The sequence below is a fragment of the Thalassophryne amazonica genome, chromosome 8, assembly GCF_902500255.1.
Source record: "Thalassophryne amazonica chromosome 8, fThaAma1.1, whole genome shotgun sequence".
In the NCBI taxonomy this organism is placed as follows: Eukaryota; Metazoa; Chordata; class Actinopteri; order Batrachoidiformes; family Batrachoididae; genus Thalassophryne; species Thalassophryne amazonica.
This window is the reverse complement of record NC_047110.1, coordinates 114,376,188-114,397,235: the sequence shown is the minus strand read 5'-3', so window position 1 is coordinate 114,397,235 and position 21,048 is coordinate 114,376,188. Positions and strand designations below refer to the sequence as shown.

Genomic DNA, 21,048 nt, shown 5'->3' with positions numbered 1-21,048 from the left:
CATCACATCACCACCCACCATAAAGGCCGGGACTGCAACTCCACCTCCCCGCCAAGAAATCAGCCATCAGAGGAGTTAATTTTCTCTGCTGACTTAAAACATTGAGTAATAATCTGAACTTCTTTCCACACTCCAACCAATAAGTGGTAAGACAGGAGCTGCACGAGGTTGTGATTGGAGGTGGAGGTGCTCCCTCCCAAAAAGAATAACAGACTGCGGTATTACTGAGTGTGCGAACTCACACGCATCAATACTGTTTTCTGTTCTCTACAGCAGTACCAGGTCTGACAGCTGAGAGACGGGGACCACCTGGGGACCCAGGACTGGCGGCTCCGTGTTCTTCAGATCCGTTGGCGGTGAAAGGCCGTGTGGGATCCGGCTCAGCTCAGGACGGATGTCTCCTATCTCAAGCCTGCCCACACGTCACTCAATCTGTAATTCGGTGGTACCTAAACTGTGATTGTCTGTATTTCATTGTGCACTACAACATTAAATTGTTACTGTTTCGCTTATTCCATTGCCCGTCATTTAAACGCCCCCTGTTGTGGGTCCGTGTTCCTACACCTTCACAATAGGATTTCTCGGCCAGCGTCATGGATCCAGAGGGGCGTCAACCATCGCTTGAACAGCCAATGGAAGAGCGAGGTGCACAGGTGTCAGCAGTAGGCGTGTTAGGTGAGCTGCAGCAAATCTTAACCGCTTTCACTGCTCGGCTGGACTCAATCGGAGGATGGAGGCTCTCACCGCCAAGGTGGAAGCACAGGCCCAGGGTGCTGCTGCAGCATCTCCCCCTGCTGACCGGAGGCCTGAAAACATGACATTACGCTGGTCGTTCAATGAACCCCCCCACCGTCCCCTGAAGCATACATAAGCCCTCCGGAGCCATACGGAGGTTGTGTCGAGACGTGCGCGGCCTTCTTAATGCAGTGCTTGCTCGTCTTTTCACAGCGTCCCGTCATGTACGCGTCAGACGCTAGCCGGGTGGCTTACGTAATAAATCTCCTTCGAGGAGAGGCACACGCCTGGGCTACGGCGCTCTGGGAGCAGAATTCATGGCTCCTAACGACATACGCTGGGTTTGTGAGGGAGTTCAGACAGGTGTTCGACCACCCTCATAGAGGCGAGACCGCTTCAAGCGTGCTGCTGTCGATAAGACAGGGGTGTCGGATCGCGGCGAAGTATGCAGTTGACTTCCGCATCGCGGCAGCGCGAGTCGGCTGGAATGCTGTTGCGCTCCGCGCCGCCTTTGTAAACGGACTGTCTCTGGTCTTTAAGGAGCACCTGGTGGCGAAGGACGAGCCACGGGATTTAGACGGGCTTATCGACCTAGTTATACGGTTAGACAACCGATTAACAGAACACCGACGGGAGCGAGACGAAGGGCGTGGTCAGGCACAAGCCGTCCCTCTTCCTCCCGGGTCCGAAAGGGAGTCGTCTTCCCCACGCTCCACAGCCAGGGTACTCCACGTGACGACACTCCCCCTGCTGACGTTGCTATGGAAACGAGCAGGGCCAAAAGGCGATCAGATCAGAGACAAAGGAGGCTGGTCCGTGGGGAGTGTTTTCACTGCAGCTCAACCCTAGCACACGCAGAAAAACTGCCCCAAATGGTCAAAACAGCAGTAATCGTCCTTAGAGACTGGGCTAAGGGTGGGTCATAATACCCACGCGGGGAAGCCCCGTAAATCTGCACACATCCCAGTCACGATCCTGAGTGGGGATCTGACCCTTCACGCCCCAGCACTGGTAGACACGGGGTCGGAAGGGAATCTGCTGGACAGCAAGGGAAGTCAATCAATCAATCAATCAACTTTTTTCTTATATAGCGCCAAATCACAACAAACAGTTGCCCCAAGGCGCTCCATATTGTAAGGCAAGGCCATACAATAATTATAAAAAACCCCAACGGTCAAAACGACCCCCTATGAGCAAGCACTTGGCAACAGTGGGAAGGAAAAACTCCCTTTTAACAGGAAGAAACCTCCAGCAGAACCAGGCTCAGGGAGGGGCAGTCTTCTGCTGAGACTGGTTGGGGCTGAGGGAAAAAAACAGGAAAAAGACATGCTGTGAAGGGGGGCAGAGATCGATCACTAATGATTAAATGCAGAGTGATGCATACGGAGCAAAAAGAGAAAGAAACAGTGCACCATGGGAACCCCCCCACAATCTACGTCTAAAGCAGCATAACCAAGGGATGGTCCAGGGTCACCCGATCCAGCCCTAACTATAAGCCTTAGCGAAAAGGAAAGTTTTAAGCCTAATCTTAAAAGTAGAGAGGGTATCTGTCTCCCTGATCTGAATTGGGAGCTGGTTCCACAGGAGAGGAGCCTGAAAGCTGAAGGCTCTGTCTCCCATTCTACTCTTACAAACCCTAGGAACTACAAGTAAGCCCGCAGTCTGAGAGCGAAGCGCTCTAATGGGGTAATATGGTACTATGAGGTCCCTAAGATAAGATGGGACCTGATTATTCAAAACCTTATAAGTAAGAAGAAGAATTTTAAATTCTATTCTAGAATTAACAGGAAGCCAATGAAGAGAGGCCAACACGGGTGAGATATGCTCTCTCCTGCTAGTCCCCGTCAGTACTCTAGCTGCAGCATTCTGAACCAACTGAAGGCTTTTTAGGGAACTTTAGGACAACCTGATAATAATGAATTACAATAGTCCAGCCTAGAGGAAATAAATGCATGAATTAGTTTTTCAGCATCACTCTGAGACAAGACCTTTCTGATTTTAGAGATATTGCGTAAATGCAAAAAGGCAGTCCTACATATTTGTTTAATATGCGCTTTGAATGACATATCCTGATCAAAAATGACTCCAAGATTTCTCACAGTATTACTAGAGATCAGGGAAATGCCATCCAGAGTAACGATCTGGTTAGACACCATGCTTCTAAGATTTGTGGGGCCAAGTACAATAACTTCAGTTTTATCTGAGTTTAAAAGCAGGAAATTAGAGGTCATCCATGTCTTTATGTCTGTAAGACAATCCTGCAGTTTAGCTAATTGGTGTGTATCCTCTGGCTTCATGGATAGATAAAGCTGGGTATCATCTGCGTAAAAATGAAAATTTAAGTCGGGCTCCCTCTAGTGGCTCTACCTTCACCTTTGAAGGTACGGGCACTAGATGGCACCCTTCTTTCATTAATCACACACCAGACACAACCAGTGACATTGGTGGTGTCTGGTAAGCACAGGGAGGAGATCGTGTTCTATGTAACACCTTCCACCTCCCGGGTGATTTTGGGTTATCCTTGGATGATAAAACATAATCCCCAGATTGATTGGCCGTCTGGGGTTGTGGCTCAGTGGAGCGAAACCTGCCACCGGGAGTGTCTCGGATCCCCGATTCCGCCTGGTGTGACAGCTAGTGAGGAGGTTAAAGTCCCCCCCAATCTGAGTGCGGTGCCAAGTGAGTACCACGATCTTGCTGACGTTTTCAGCAAAGATCTGGTGCTCACCCTTCCCCCGCACCGTCCGTACGATTGTGCAATTGATTTGATCCCGGGCGTTGAGTACCCGTCCAGTAGGCTGTACAACCTCTCATGTCCTGAGCGAGAATCAATGGAGACCTACATCCGGGACTCATTAACTGCCGGGCTGATCCGGAACTCCACCTCCCCGATGGGTGCTGGTTTCTTTTTTGTGGGCAAGAAAGACGGTGGACTCCGTCCATGCATTGATTACAGGGGGCTGAATGAGATCACGGTTCGCAACCGATACCCTCTGCCCCTGTTAGATTCAATGTTCACGCCCTTGCATGGAGCCCAAATATTCACGAAACTGGATCTTAGGAAGGCGTACCACCTGGTTCGGATCCAGAAGGGAGACGAATGAAGACGGGCGTTTAACCACCCCGTTAGGTCACTTTGAGTACCTGGTCATGCCGTTCGGCTCACTAACGCCCCCCGCGACGTTCCAAGCTTTGGTAAATGACGTCTTGCGGGACTTCCTTGCATCGGTTTGTCTTCGTATATCTGGACCGTATAACTCATCTTTTTCCCCGGATCCTGAGAACTCATGTTACGCATGATCGTCAGGTCCTGCAGCGGTTGTTGGAGAAACCGGTTGTTTGTGAATGGCAAGAAGTGCGAGTTCCACCGCACTTCTTTGTCCTTCCTGGGTTTATCATCTCCTCCAACTTCCGTCGCCCCCTGATCCGGCCAAGGTAGCGGCGGTGAGAGATTGGCCCCAACCTACAAACCATAGGAAATTGCAGTAGTTCCTCGGTTTTGCTAATATTTACCAGAGGTTCATCAAGGGCTATAGTCAGGTAGTTAGCCCCCTGACAGCCCTGACCTCACCTAAAGTCCCCTTCACTTGGTCGGATCGGTGCGAAGCCGCGTTTAGGGAGTTGAAACGCGGTTCTCAACTGCACCGTTCTGGTGCAGCCCGATCCTACTCGCCAATTTTAGTTGAAGTGGATGCCTCTGACTCAGGGATAGGAGCCGTGCTATCCCAGAGCGGGGAGTCCAATAAGGGTTCTCCATCCTTGTGCCTATTTTTCCCCGCAGGTTGACCCCCGGCAGAAAAGGAATTATGACGTCGGCAAACCGGAACTTCTTGCGGTGAAGGAGGCTCTGGAGGAGTGGAGACACCTGTTGGAGGGAGCTTCGATGCCATTCACGGTTTTCATAGACCATCGGAACCTGGAGTACATTCGGGACCAACCAAGCGTCTAAACCCCAGGTATCCCGCTGGTCACTGTTCTTCGGGCGTTTTGACTTTCGGATCACATACCGCCCCGGGACGAAGAACCAACGGTCTGACGCCCTGTCCGGGTACACAAAGAGGAGGTCAGGACCGAGCTGTCAGACCGACGGAAACCATCATTCCCGAGTCCACTGTCGTGGCCGCCCTCACCTGGGACGTGGAGAAGACCGTCCGGGAGGCCCTGACACGGAACCCGGACCCGGGAACTGGCCCGAAAAACAAAATGTACATCCCACCAGAAGCCAGGGCTGCAGTTCTGGACTTCTGTCACGGTTCCAAATTCTCCTGCCACCCAGGGGTACGAAGAACCGTGGCTGTCTTTCGGCAGCGCTTCTGGTGGGCGTCTCTGGAAACCGATGTCCGGGAGTACGTCCAGGCCTGCACCACCTGCGCCAGGGGCAAAGCAGATCATCATAAGACCCAAGACCCATAAGACCCTCCTCCAGCCTCTGCCCATGCCTCATCGCCCCTGGTCTCACATCGGCCTGGACTTCGTCATGGGCCTCCCGCTGTCCCAGGGCAAGACTACCATCATCACGATAGTGGACCGGTTCTCCAAGGCGGCCCACTTCGTGGCCCTCCCGAAGCTCCCGACGGCCCAGGAGACTGCAGACCTCCTGGTCCACCACGTCGTGCGTCTGCATGGGATTCCATCGGACATTGTCTCAGATCGTGGCCCTCAGTTCTCCTCCCAGGTCTGGAGGAGTTTCTGCAGGGAACTGGGGGCCACCGTAAGCCTCTCGTCCGGGTACCACCCCCAGACGAACGGGCAGGCAGAGCGGACGAATCAGGATTTGGAGCAGGCCCTCCACTGCGTGACCTCCACGCACCCGTCAGCCTGGAGTGACCATCTGGACTGGATCAAGTACGCTCATAATAGCCAAGTATCATTTGCCACCGGCCTCTCCCCTTTCGAGGTATGTTTGGGGTACCAGCCCCCATTATTTCCGCTAGTGGAGGGTGAGGTCGGGGTGCCCTCGGTCCAGGCCCATCTGAGGAGGTGCTGTCGGGTGTGGCGTACCGCCCGCTCTGCCCTGCTCAAAGACCGGACGAGGGCTAAGGCCCATGCGGACCGCCGGCGTGCCCGGCCCCTACGTATCAGCCCAGGCAGGCGGTTGGCTATCTACGAAAGACATACCTCTACAAACGGAATCCCAGAAACTAAAGGACAGATTTATAGGACCCTTCACCATCGTGAAGGTCCTCAGTCCAGCCGCAGTGAAGCTGAAGCTGCCAGCTTCACTGCGGATACATCCGGTATTCCATGTCTCCAGACTCAAACCCTGCCACACCTCTCCCCTCTGTGCCCCTGGACCGGCGCTGCCGCCTGCCCGGATCATCGACGGGGAGCCGGCTTGGACTGTGCGCCGGCTCCTGGACGTTTGTCGAAAGGGCCGGGGATTCCAGTATTTGGTGGACCGGGAAGGATACGGACCCGAAGAATGCTCCTGGGTGAAGAGGAGCTTCATCCTGGACCTGGCCCTCCTGGCCGATTTCTACGCCCGGCACCCGGACAAGCCTGGTCGGGCGCCAGGAGGTGCCCGTTGAGGGGGGGGGTCCTGTTGTGTGGGCCGCTGAAGAGGAGCTACTGCTGGCCCACCACCACCAGTTGGCGCCCTGCTTGAAGTGCGGGCTTCAAGCATGAGAGGGTGTCATAGCAACCGGGAGTGACAGCTGTCACTCGTTATCAGCACCAGCTGTCACTCATCCACATCACATCACCACCACCATAAAGGCCGGACTGCAACTCCACCTCCCCGCCGAGAAATCAGCCATCAGAAGAGGTAATTTTCTCTGCTGACTTAAAACATTGAGTAATAATCTGAACTTCTTTGCAGCCGTTTTCCTGTGGCGTTTCCTTATCTGTGGGATTGGCGTAAAGTGTGATCAGTGACGGCTTCGCTTCAGACTCCAACCAGATAAGTGGTTAGACAGGAGCTGCACGAGTGTGTGATTGGAGGTGGAGGTGCTCCCTCCCAGAAGAATACAGACTGTGGGATTACTGAGTGTGCAAACTCACACTCATCAATACTGTTTTCTGTTCTCTGCCAGCAGTACCAGGTCTGACAGCTGGAGACGGTGACCACCTGTGGACCCAGGACTTGGCGGCTCCGGTGTTCTTCAGATCCGTTGGCGGTGAAGGCCGTGTGGGATCCGGCTCAGCTCAGGACGGATGTCTCCTATCCTCAAGCCTGGCACACGTCACTCAAATCTGTAATTCGGTGGTACCTAAACTGTGATTGTCTGTATTTCATTGTGCACTACAACATTAAATTGTTACTGTTTGGCTTATCCATTGCCCGTTCATTTAATGCCCCCTGTTGCGGGTCCGTGTTCCTACACCTTCAAACAAGCTCCTCCTTCTCCACACCCCTATTTAAATATGCAAATGCATGTAAATAAGCCTGGAGCTGGATTCCCCTCCATCAGATCAGTCACATGTACACAGAAAAGAAAATATCCCGAGTGTGAGCCTTAGATGACGTGGAGACACACGGGGATGGTTTTATTTGGTTCCCTGTCAAATGGAATAAACATGAAACGTGTAAAAAGTTAGTGGAACCATTAAAAAAGTGAGGTGTGCCATGGCTGACAGTGTGTGACATCACAACATTACACACGCATTTATTGACAAACGCTGAACACAGGGAGACAATCGGCCTGTTAGGAATCTGTAGCTCTAGTTTCACCATTAAGAAAAAAAACACATTAATAATCCACCCCCAATTCCAATGAAGTTGGGACGTTGTGTAAAATGTAAATAAAAACAGAATACAATGATTTTCAAATCCTCTTCAACCTATATTCAATTGAATACACCACAAAGACAAGATATTTAATGTTCAAACTAATAAAGTTTATTATTTTTGTGCAAATATTTGCTCATTTTCAAGTGGATGACTGCAGCATGTTTCAAAAGCTGGGACAGTGGTATGTTTACCACTGTGTTACATCACCTTTCCTTCTAACAACACTCAATAAATGTTTGGGACTGAGGACACTAATTGTGAGTGTCATGATTGGGTATAAAAGGAGCATCCCAAAAGGCTCAGCCGTTCACAATCAAAGATGGGGCGAGGATCACCAGTTTGTGAACAACTGCATGAAAAAATAGTCCAACAGTTTAAGAACAATGTTTCTCAACGTTCAGTTGCCAGGAATTTAGGGATTCCATCATCTACAGTCCATAATATAATCAGAAGATTTCAGAGAATCTGGAGAACTTTCTACATGTAAGCAGCAAGGCCGAAAACCAAAATTGAATGCCCGTGACCTTCGATCCCTCAGGCGACAACTGCATTAAAAACCGACATCATTGTGTAAAGGATCTTACCGTGTGGGCTCAGGAACACTTCAGAAAACTATTGTCAGTTAACACAGTTCGTCGCTACTACTACACGTGCAAGTTAAATCTCTACCATGCAAAGTAAAAGCCAAAATCAACACCATCCAGAAACGCCACACCGCCTTCTCTGGGCCTGAGCTCATTTGAAATGGACAGATGCAAAGTGGAAAAGTGTGCTGTGGTGTGATGGATCCACATTTCAAATTGTTTTTGGAAATCATGGACGTCGTGTCCTCCGGACAAAAGAGGAAAAAGACCATCCAGATTGTTACCAGTGCAAAGTTCAAAAGCCAGCATCTGTGATGGTATGGGGGTGTGTTAGTGCCCATGGCATGTGTAATTGGAATCAACCTTATGAGCCAATTATCGTCATTTTGCAAGTAAATCCTTACTTCTCCTGAATACAATGCTCATGTCAGATTGCACCATTTGTAAGGTCCTCTAACCACTGTTATTGCCATTTTAAGCATCAACTTTGCTGCTTTATATCACCCATATAACTGCAAACCACGTGGTGTGGTAACTGTTCATCAGCATGTCTCTGATGTGCACATCACTCCTGATACTTCATGTTTTCACACTATTAACGGTTGCCAGTAGGGGCTGGGTGATATGACCTAAATTCATATTGCGTATAAGTTGAATCCCTTCATGGTAACAGTATATATCACATATAAACTAAATGCAAAAAATTATAATGGAAGTGATTATGAATGGCTATATAGTCCTTTAGCAAAGATAAATTAATTAAAAACAACAATAAACAAAACAGAAATGATAGTAATGTAATTTTGAGATATTTATTGTGCAGATATTAAACTCAGCACTCTGTGGTGCAGAATAGTGCAAACAAACATAAACACCATTTTCATAACTTAGAAATGCTAATATAAATTGTAAATTTCCAAAAACATGAACAAATGTATCGTGAAAGAACGAGATCGCGAGTACAAGCGGCCCGAGATGAGTTTCCTTCGCAGGGTGGCTGGCTGCTCCCTTAGAGATAGGGTGAGGAGCTCGGTCACCTCGGAGGAGCTCGGAGTCGAGCCGCTGCTCCTCATGTCGAAAGGAGTCAGTTAGGGTGGCTCGGGCATCTTTTCCAGATGCCCCTGGACGCCTCGCTGGAGAGGTGTTCCGGGCACGTCCCATTGGGAGGAGGCCCCGGGAAGACCCAGGACAACGCTGGAGGACTACATCTCTTGGGTGCGTGGGAGATGCCTTGGGTTCCCCCAGAGGAGCTGGGGAGGGTGTGTGCGGATCGGGAGGTCTGGCCGGCTTTGCGTTGAGCTGCTGTACCCCCGCGGACACCGACTCCGGATACAGAAGAAGAAAGAGAAGAAGAAGAAAATGGATGGATTGGATGGATGAACAAATGTAGCAAAAAAAAAAAAAGAACAAAGTTATAGTACAACTATTTACATTAAAATACAGGAAATGCTTAAGGTGTTTTTTGTACAACTATTACCTGTTAGACATGCACTCAAATTATAATTATGCCGCTTGGAACAACAATTCCTGTCCAAAACAAGACCTACTCTGTTGGACATGTCATTTTGGACATTGGAAGGAACCTCAACACTTTGTCATTCCTGCTTCTGTCCACCTGAGGCTGTCTTAGTACTTTTGGCTGCCTTTGTGGGTGTTTTTGTCCAGAAAAGTCCTCAGAGATCACCCCAATGTGGATTGGTGATCCTGATTGGCTGATGTGATTCCACCAATTACCGAGGGGAATTGTGTGTTTTTTTTTCTCTCTGCTTCTCCTTCCCCGAGATGCAGACTGAATGAGGAAATGAAAGGTTTTTGCTGCGGTTTTCTGCAAATATGCAAAACAATATAAAATACATGAAAAACATCATGGAATTATTAATTATATTCACGTTATAGCAGCCTATTAACAGAATTTAAAAATATCAATCCTAAAATACCGTCGGTCGTATGAGCATTGTGTTTCTGTATAATTTGCAGTTGTTTAAGTCAATTATTAGCTTACCAAAACTGACTTTGCAGCTAGCAACCCAGACTCTGATGTCACAGTGCAGCTCTGCTCTGATTGGCTGTCACCCCACCACTCAAAAACTAAACAACCCTACCGTCTGCTAAATGTCTTTTAAATCACTTCAGAGGTATTATTAGGCTCTAAAAAACAGTATCTTCAGTTTTAGAAGTGTTTATTTCTCGCTTTTACATAATATATGACAAAGAGGATAACAAATGACAGATATTCAATATCAATTTTGGGCGACTGGCATGGACGTTGGGCCTCTGAAAATGCATACCACCCTCCAAAAGCATGTTTATTATTATTATCACTTATGAGATACGCAACACGTAACGCATACATAAAAGTTGGCTCACTTTAACTTTTGTCGTGTCGGCTGGCGCACGCTGTTCTCCAAATTCGGCAGTGCGTCCTCATCAAGCTGGCTGCTTTGGCTGCCGTTCATTGTCGTACTACAGTATCCATGAGAAAATCATCCGGAATATCCATATTGGGACCAAAACACACTTCTCACCTTTTCATCTTTTCTTCTGCGGACAGTTTTTTTTTTTTCCCCTCTGCAGACAGTTCTTGGGCTGCACGCTATGACGTCATTTGTTTAGGCACAGCTGGCGGGTATAGCCAGGTAGCGCCGACGTAAATCTACGATACCGCCCCCAGCATCACCTCAGTGATAATAATGCCCGATAAATGTTTTGTAATCCTTCCATATGTGTCATCAGTTTATAAATACAGCCTTTTCAATTTTAGAAGTGTTTATTTCTCACTAGCTTGCACATAATATATGAGAAAGGTGTTATTTGTAGCCAAAAAATGAAGCAAAGGTAGCACTGGTTTGGACTCTGATTGCCACACTTGAGGAGCTGAGTGAGGAGTTTAGGATGAACCTGGATTCAGACTAAGATCCAGTCTTTCAGAGGCTTCCTGGACTCGGCTGTTTTAGTTCAAATATGTTTTCCACATTAATAGAGCAGCAGGTTTTCTCTGTAAAGATTTAGTGTCTTAATGTTGTCCCATGCAGAGAGTGGCCAAACACTCTCTCTGTGCTCGCAGCTTTTCTATCGCATTTATATACATACAATGCGTGAGATTTCTGTGTGTGCATGTTTTGTGTATATGGGTCCTACCCTGTTTTTTTTTTGTTTTGTTTTGTTTTTTTTTTTGGTGTTGTAATTATTAAGATTCTAGGTTTCCCCGCAAACTTACGTTTGACAGTTGGAGAGCCTCTTGTTGTTCTTGTTTCCTGCCTGCTCCAAATGTTATTTATTTGTTTTCTGAGTGTTTCTGGCAGAGTGTGCGTCCTCCATTCACATGCTAATGCCAATCCTGACCCAGACACCCGTCTGACCCGGTTCTTGTCTTTGTTCTCTGGCTGCTATTTTAACAGCCAGTCAGAGCAAGGAGACAGGGTCATGTGACCCACCAGCCATCCTTCAGTCTAAATGTCTTTAAATTCCAAAGGATGATAACAGGTAGCCGGAACCAGGTGGCCACCCACGGAGCTGACGGGAGATGCTGGAGTCAGGAATTCTGAGCAATGAATCACGACAGTGCCTAACAAGGAGTGAGAGATCAGGTGCCACTTGGCAAGAGCAGAGTTTCTGGTCAATGTGGAGAGGATGAACCAGGGTTTATATACAGGTGGTGATGATTGCTGACAGGTGCATTAATCAGCTGTGTGCTGCGCCTGCAGAAACAGAAGGGGAGGGGGCAGAACAGAGCACACACCAAGGCAGCACAACACTTTTTCTCCTTTATCGAAAATTTTCATTAACAACATTGTTTTTGAAATCAACAAGCATTTTGACCATTTATTGTTTTTAGTTTTCTGTCAGAGGAAAGCCAAAACTGGTTTTCCCTTTGACATCATCATTTACACTGTATTACAGGGTGCTGTAATGACAGCATGTTAAAGTCCTTTGTACAGTTTAACGAATCACCGCAAACAAACTGCAAATTATTGTAATCAGGATTCTCGTCTGGTGGCGACATGTTTGATTAAAAACAGCCAGCGCCCCAGCTGCAGGGCGGAGTCACAGGTGTGAGGGCTGAGAAGGCTCCCCACCACCAAAGCCCTTAAAGGTCCACATTTGAAGAAATTTTAAAGACATTCTTTACTTATTTATTTAACCAGATTAGTCCCATTGAGATCGAGATCTCTTTTGCAAGGGAGATCTGGACAATTTTTAAAGTTTCCGGTCCACCTAACCTGCATGTCTTTAGATGTGTGGAGGAAGCCGGAGCACCCAGACGGAACCCACGCAAACACAGGGAGAACATGCAGAAATGGGACACACGGGAATTGAACCCATGACCTTCTTGCTGTGAGGCAACAGTGCTAACCACTAATCCACCGTGCTGCCCACGCCATGTTTTGAACATAATAATAACCAGATTCTACTACTTAGAGAAGATATATTATTTAATAATATATTTAATATTTTGTTAGCATTGTTGTTATTGTTGTTATTATTATTATTGACTTAATATTTAAATATTTAAGAATACGGTAATGGAGTTTGAAGCATGGTGACTTTGAAACTAAGATTGGTTTTGACAGATTTTTTCTGATTCCACTGAACCGAGCTTGCTCAGCTGAGCTGGCTGAAACCCCACAACTCTGAAAAATAACCAGTATTTCCAACTTTTTTCATCTATCTGCTTGGCTGCCAAAATAAGGCTTAAAATGGTTCCATTTTGCCTAAAACCCAGGAGCTTCCAGTGGTTTTGCCCCATGGCCCCCAGGTAGGCCTCTGCCCTGGACAGGCTACAGTGGGCCCCAGAGCCCAAATTGTCCGTAAACTTCAGCTGTGTTTTCCTAAATCATTTAAAAACTGATCTGGCACATGGTTGCAGTTTAAAAATTTCCCATCAGCCCCTCTGGTGGTGAAACAGTGTATTTATCTGTCTGCTGTCCAGGAACTCTGAACCAGAACAACTGGGCCAAGAAGTTCCCATCGTGCAGTAACGCCAAACAGTCTCCCATCAACATCGAGGAGGACGTGGCCCAGGTCAAGCTGCAGTACCAGAACCTGCGGTACGAGGGCTGGGACAACCCAACCAATAACGGAACCACCATCAAGAATGATGGAAAGACCGGTAAGAAAACATCAGAGTGACTGGAAAGAGTCTGAAAGACTGCCAACTTTTACAACAAAATTTAAGAATTTTTATAATGCAATATCTTTTAAAAAATGTTTTATTCAAAGTAAAAGCAAACCCCTAATACATCAAAATGAAATAATATAAAACAAAAAATAATTGTCAGTATTTACAACTCATCAAAAGCTTGTTTTAGAAGTTTTAAGGCCATCTTTAAAAGCTGAGTATGAGAGGGAGAGAAATGAGGGAAGCCACCAAGGTTACTTTAACTGTTTCAGGTCAGATTAGGTCTGATGCTTTAATTTTAGAAGATTTAGATCCATGTATGTATTTGTTAAGATTTCTTTTAAAATCTGAGGTAAAACAACTAAAATATTGTTTAAAGGTTGAAGATTTATTCATACAACACACAATAAATATTAGTAATAATAACTTTAACACAGTTACACATCATTAAAACAACACAAATTAAACATATACGGGACAACACAATAAAGCCTAAAATATACATTCTTACTGTAGAATATAGTGCACCATATAAACAATGTCGGTCAAAGACACACAAAACAACAATGTCCTACACGAGACAAATATGTTAAGGAAAAGAAGTGTGTCTACAGTCTGGACTTAAAAGACAACAGAATCAGGCAGTAAGAAAAAGCTTCATGTCCCTGAGAACACAGAGCACTGGCCGGCATGTAAGGTTTTACAAGATCACTAAGTACGAGGGTACTAATCCATTTCTAATTTTACTTCAACTACTTATGCTTTACATTTAAAATTCAATAATATAGTCCTGAAAAATCAGTTATATTGAGAAATAACATCTTTGAAATGCACTCAATGTTATTTAGGATAAACATAATATTTCTGAGTCAGTGATGCAGTCGCTCTCTATGGGATCAATGAGCTGATCAGTAGATCAGTGGTGGCCATTGCCCGACCGATGGCTACCACTACCTAACCGGTGGCAACAACATTCTGACCAGTAGCAACCACTACCCAACAAATGGTGACCACTGCCCAACTGATGGTGGCCACTACCTAACTGATGGTGACCACTACCTAAGTTATGGTGGCCACTACCCGACGATGGTAACCACTTCCTGACCAATAGTGACAACATCCTGACCAGTGGTGACACTACAATGGTGACCACTGCCCGACGATGGTGACCACTTACTGACCAGTGGTGACAACATCCTGACCGGTGGCAACACTACAATGGTGACCACTACCTGACGATGGTCACCACCGCCCGATAATGGTGACCACTTCCTGACCCGTGGTGACACTAAGATGGTGACCTCTATCCAAATGATGGTGGCCACGTCCTCACCAGTGGTGACAACATCCTTACCAGTGGTGACACTACAATGGTGACCACTGCCCGGCGATGGTGACCACTTCCTGACCAGTGGTGACAACATCCTGACCAGTGGCAACACTACGATGGTGACCACTACCCGACAATGGTGACCACTTCCTGTCCAGTGGTGACACTAAGATGGTGACCACTACCCAAATGATGGTAACCACTTCCTGACCAGTGGTGACAACATCCTGACCAGTGGTGATACTACGATGGTGACCACTGCCCGACAGTGGTGACCACTTTCTGATCAGTGGTGACACTACAATGGTGACCACTGCCCGATGATGTGACCACTGCCTGACCATTGGTGACACATCCTGACCAGTGGTGATACTACGATGGACACCACTGCCCGACAGTGTGCCACCTTCCTGACCACTGGTGACATTACGATGGTGACCACTACCCATGATTGCGACCATTTCCTGACCAGTGGTGACAACATCCTGACCAGTGGCGACACTACAGTGGTGACCACTGGCCATGATGGTGACCACTGCCTGACCAGTGGTGACATCCTGCCATGTGTGATACTATGATGGAGACCAGTGGTGACCACATCTTGACCGTGGCGACACTATATGGTGACCACTGCCCGATGATCGGTGACCACTCCTGACCAGTGGTGACATATCCTGACCAGTGGTGATACTACGATGGTGACCACTTCCTGACCAGTGGTGCACTACGATGGTGACCACTACCCAACTGATTGCGACCACTTCCTGACCAGTGGTGACAACATCCTGACCAGTGGCGACACTACAATGGTGACCACTGGCCGATGATGGTGACCACTGCCTGACCAGTTGGTGACATCCTGACCAGTGGTGATACTATGATGGTGACCAGTGGCGACAACATCCTGACCATGGCGACACTACGATGGTGACCATTTCTTGACCAGTGCCGACCCACCGCCTGACCGATGGCGACCACTTCCTGTCTTTTTATTCCAACCTTGCCTCCATACAGTTTCGTGATCCAAGCACAGAGAAGTAAAACTTACAAGTCACATGACCATAGTGATGGATTGTTCTGCTTTTTTTAGTCTCATGACCTACAGTAACACTGCATTAGTTTGAATCTATTTCCTGTGATCACAGAACTGGACCAAGTCACTTAAATCTTCCTTCAGTTGGATTTTGGATCCCAGTCGAGGTTCACGGCACTGGACAATCTGAGGACAGCAGGTCTTTGTATTTTGACACGTATGACTCCAGCTCATTCTGGATTCTGAAAGCAGTCGCTTGTGAGCAATAATCAATTGTTGGAATCTTAGCTGTGATTTTTTGACATTTTCCATAAATAGTAAACACTTTGCGATTTCCAAGTTTCCCATGATGCTCTGTGTGTTTTGGCCTATCTCCTCATAGGTGGCGCCAAGTAAAACTTTTAGAAACTACTTTGAATCCTCTTTAACAGTCCTTTAAACCAGATCAAAGCAATCAGGTGGAACATGTTTAGCTCATCAGTTAATAATATATAAAAATAGTTAATAAACTGATGAAGTGTTTTTGAAAAAAATAGTAAGTAAGTAAGTAAGTCTTTATTTATAAAGCGCCTTTCACAGACCAGGGTCACAAAGCGCTGCACATGGCATACAAAAATAATCTAAAAAAACATACGAAACAATAAAATACAATATTAGGCTAAAAAGCTAACTTAAAGAAATGCGTCTTTAGTTGCCTTCTAAAAGTATCTATACAATCCAGAGAACGAAGGGCACAGGGAAGCTCATTCCAGAGGCTAGGCGCCACCGCTTTAAAAGATCTGTCCCCGAGTTTTAAAACGGGTCCGAGGAACCATCAACAGGTTCTGATTGGACGACCTGAGGCTCCTGGAGGAAGCATAAGGCTGGATCAGGTCCCTGATGTACTCCGGTGCCTGTCCATGCAGAGCTCTAAAAGTCAATACCAGGATTTTGTAATGAATCCTGTAGGAGACAGGCAGCCAATGCAAAGTATTAAGAATAGGAGTAATATGGTCCCTCCTGCGGGTGCGGGTAAGCAGGCGCGCAGCAGAATTTTGCACAACCTGCAGGCGGGCCAACTCCTTCTTATTCAGACAGGTGAAGACTGTTACAATAATCCAAACGCGATGAGACGAACGCATGAACAATCATCTCAAGCTCTTTTAAAGTCACCATCTTACGGAGCTTAGAGATGTTCCGAATTTGGAAAAAACAGTTCTTAACCAGGTAATTTGTGTGCTGCTCCAAAGACATCCCTCCATCCAAAATGACACCCAGGTTACGCAGGCTGCTTTTGACCGTGCAGCTTAGGCTACCGAGATGCTGCTTAATTCCAGGTACAGCACTATCTGGTGCTACAATCAGAGTCTCAGTCTTATTGGAATTTAACTGCAGACTGTTCTCAGTGAGCCATTCCTTAATTTTGGCCAAACAATTTGTGAGAGAGCAGAGTTTCTGTGGCTCAGTTGTCTTAAAAGAGCAGTACAGCTGCAGATCATCGGCATACAAATGATAGGACACATCACTGAACTGCTGGATCAGCTTGCTGAGAGGAAGGAGATACAACGAGAACAAAACAGGTCCCAAGACCGATCCCTGTGGCACACCCACAGAAGATCTGCAGATTCCGACACTGCATTGCCCACCGTCACACTAAAAGTTCTACCAGTCAGGTAAGAGGTAAACCACTCTAAAACACAACCTGACATTCCAACCAAATCCCGCAATCTGTTTATCAGAATGCCATTGTCAACAGTATCAAACGCCAAAGACAGATCAAACAGAATCAGCACAGAACATTTGCCAGTGTCAGCTGCCATCATCATGTCACTAGACACCTTCAACAGGGCTGTTTCAGTAGAATGAAACTCACGGTACCCAGACTGAAAAGTGTCATGGATGTTGTTAGCCTGCAAAAACGATCTCAATTGAGCACAGACTACCTTTTCCAAGACTTTGGCCAAGAAAGGGGTTTTAGATATTGGCCTAAAGTTCTTGAGCTCTGTAGAATCCAATCCAGCTTTCTTTAACTGTGGTTCCACAATGGCATTTAAAATAACAGGGAAACACACCACTCGACAAAGATATTAAACATTTTAGCAATGTAGGGCCCGATGGAGTCAAATACATTCACAAACAGTTTAAACGGAAGAACATCCAAAATACCAGAGGATGGCTTCACTTTATTCATGATGGTTGAGATGTCCTCTACAGTAACAGGCTCAAATGAGGCCCAGCACTGAGTGGGAGGTTCCCAGTGCTGGGGACCATGGCATGGAGGCAGGTTGTCCTTTATAACTCTAACCTTATCAATAAAGAAATCCAGGAACTCCTCACAACTAGTTTTAGAGATAACAGGAGTGACGGCAGCAGGTGACACAAGAGAGCTGATTGTGTCAAAAAGCACTTTAGGATTTCTTTTATTGGAGGCAATCAGGCGATTAAAATAACTCGTCCTGGCCTCCTCTATCATCTTATTTAAGGAAGATATTAAGTCTCTTAAATGTAGCCTGTGAACCTCCAGTTTTGTTGACTTCCATAGGCGTTCAATCTGGCGACATGTTCTCCTTAGAGTCATAATCCCATCATTTATCCAAGGACAGAAACTTTCACGAGGAGCTTTACAGCCTTAGTGGTGCCACTTGATCCAAGATAGTGGCACAGTGGCTATTAAAGCTATTCATAAAACAATCAGTTTCAGTGAGATATTAAAAAGTAAAGGGTTGAATTTATCACAGAAAAGCGTAGCTGTTGTCTCTGTGATAATTCTCCTTTCTGCCTTAGTAGAAACAGGTCGAGGCTCAGATGGCACCATCAAATCAAAGAAAACACAACAATGATCACTCAGAAGAACATCCTCCACACATACATTGGTAATTTCCAGGCCCAGTGCAAAAACCAGAGCCAACGTGTGACCCTTGTTGTGAGTGGGACCTGACACATACTGTTTAAAATTAAAAGCCTCTGTCATAGTTATAAGCTCTCTTGCTGAAGTAGAAGAATCAACATCAATCTGGAAATTAAAATCACCCAAAATTAAGACCTTTTCCAATCTAATTATAGACGATAAAAAGTCAGTAAAAGCCTTAAGAAAAGCCCCAGCAGGGCCAGGAGGTCGATAGATCAAAATACTATAAAATTTATGTGAGGAACCAACTTCCATCATGAGCGCCTCAAAAGAGGGGGCGTGGCTTGTATCCGACAGTCTGCATGTGTACCGGTCCCGGTGCACAGCAGCCAGTCCTCCCCCCGCGCGACAGGGGCGGGGCTTACCCACCGCTAAGCAACCCGCAGGACAGAGCTCATTTAAATGGATGCATTCATTTTCCCTCTGCCATTTCTGTGAGGAAAAGAAAGTCCAAGTTTTTCCTGACAAAAAGCTCATTAATGGAGAACGCTTTATTTGAAATAGAGCGCGCATTCAATAATCCAATCCGACTCAACAATGAGGCGGTAGTCGAGTCCGCTGAACACAGCGGGATAGGCTGCAGACATCTCCCACGGTCACGTGAGGCACCACTGTACCGGCGAAACCCACGCTGCTCCCGAGATGTAAACACGGAAAACAGGGACGGACCCGGGACCCAAGCGACTCGTCCATCGGGGACCCAGTGATGTCCAGGCTGAGTCCTGCAACACAGAGGAGTGGTGGGATGCATGAACAGGGCCACCGCCAGCCGTATGGCCCTGCAAGAGTGGAACTGGACGAAGCCACCTGTAGCTTCGGTATCCACGAGCCGCACGCCACACTCCTCGTCTGATCCGAACCTGGACACCCGCTCTGCAGCCTCTTCTCCTCTTTTTCGGACTACCTGGACGTCACCACAACATCAATCAATCAATCAACTTTTTCTTATATAGCGCCAAATCACAACAAACAGTTGCCCCAAGGCGCTCCATATTGCAAGGCAAGGCCATACAATAACCATGAAAACCCCAACGGTCAAAACGACCCCCTATGAGCAAGCACTTGGCTACAGTGGGAAGGAAAAACTCCCTTTTAACATCAGGTATTCCCGGAGGAGGGGGAACACACAAACGGAGGTGGGAAAGTTTGCTTGTAGCTATCCCAGTCATGAAAGAGGCATTCCATTGTCTCTTTAATTTAAAAAAGAGAGTCGCGATCATAAATCTGTATTGCACTCACGCAATCACTATCCGTCAAAGCTGATATGACACAGCACACACAATCAGGAAAATAACAGAAAACAACATGGTAACAGGCAAGCAGCAGCCGGAACACACACAGGCGCCATCTTGTCTTGTCTTGTCTTGTCTTGAGAAAAAAGCTTGAAAGCTAGTAGCTGCATAATCAAATAAAGATTCAAAAGTTTATATCTGAAAGCAGAAGTTCACCTTTTTCATCAATGATAAAGTTTTTGTCTTTTTTCCCTTTTCAGAATACTTTGTGTATAAATTCTTCTCAGTAGTTTTTCGTGGAGGTCAGGCGGTCAGTGTTAATAACACAAACAGAAGGTTGCTGGTTCAACGCCATCCGTGTCCATACCCCGTGGAATGTAGAGTCATGTCACGACAATGCCAGATCATTGTGCAGATCCAGAGAACTTGCTTGTTTTCCTCTGCTGCTTAACGACCGTCAGTGTTCGGTGAAACCACCGAGAGCGTTACAGCCTCACTGAACGCTTTTATCGATGGTGTTGTTTGGATCCAGTTCACGCTGACGGCACTTAAACTGGTTTTTGTCCTGAACAGATGAGTCCTGGATGGGTTCCAGGCCACGGCGGTGAGTCCCTCATTGATGAAAGAGGGTTTATGTTATTTTGAACAGCTGATGGACACAGCAGATGGATCGACGCCTGCAAACAAATTTTTCAACACCAGTGAATCGGCGTCAGGTCGAGTCAATATTTGCCGTTGCCCGGGGGAAGCTCAATGTGAGGAGGAACACGAGAGGAAGCAGACACAGACAACAAACATCAGTCTGACTCCGAGCTGGCGCTACCACAAACCCCCGTTTATTATTTCTGCAACACAGAATCTACAAAGAAGGCCTGACCGTTTACTCATTCAGTGCGGATTTGGAGGAGCCTAGGCTAGTAACCTATGAAGTGCTATGAATTGCACCATATACATTACATGATACATGACAAAAGACATAATCCTGCAAGTCAAGAGATTAAAGAACATATAACGAAAATAAAAAGATTTTGCTTATAAAAGACCAGATGAACACTGCCACCTATTGGCTTGGAGCTGGGTCACCCCTTTGAGTCTGGTCTGCTTGAGGTTTCTTCCTCAGAGGGAGTTTTTCCTTACCTTTCCTTATGTTGCTCTGGGGGTTGGTAAGGTTAGACCAGGGGTGGGCAATCATGTGCCATTAAGGGCCGAGACACTGCAGGTTTTCCTTTCTATTAATGTTCAGGTGTCTCAGCAGGTGATTTCATTGATGACCAGGGACCTCATGTATCAACGTGCGTACGGCGATATTTGAGCGTATATGGGGTGTACGCCAAAACGGCTGCGCTACTTGGCATTTATCAATGTGGTCGTTGGCGTACGCTGCGCTGCAAATATACA

At 46.8% G+C, this 21,048-nt stretch overlaps 1 protein-coding gene across 1 annotated transcript in view; it reads left to right on the top strand.

Moving 5' to 3' along the window:
• The window catches only part of LOC117514994 (receptor-type tyrosine-protein phosphatase zeta-like), a 233,993-nt gene that overhangs the window by 69,682 nt on the left and 143,263 nt on the right, over window positions 1-21,048 (top strand). The window contains 1 exon segment of the mRNA XM_034175555.1: window positions 12,980-13,159. Within this exon segment, the coding sequence (XP_034031446.1) occupies window positions 12,980-13,159 (180 nt within the window).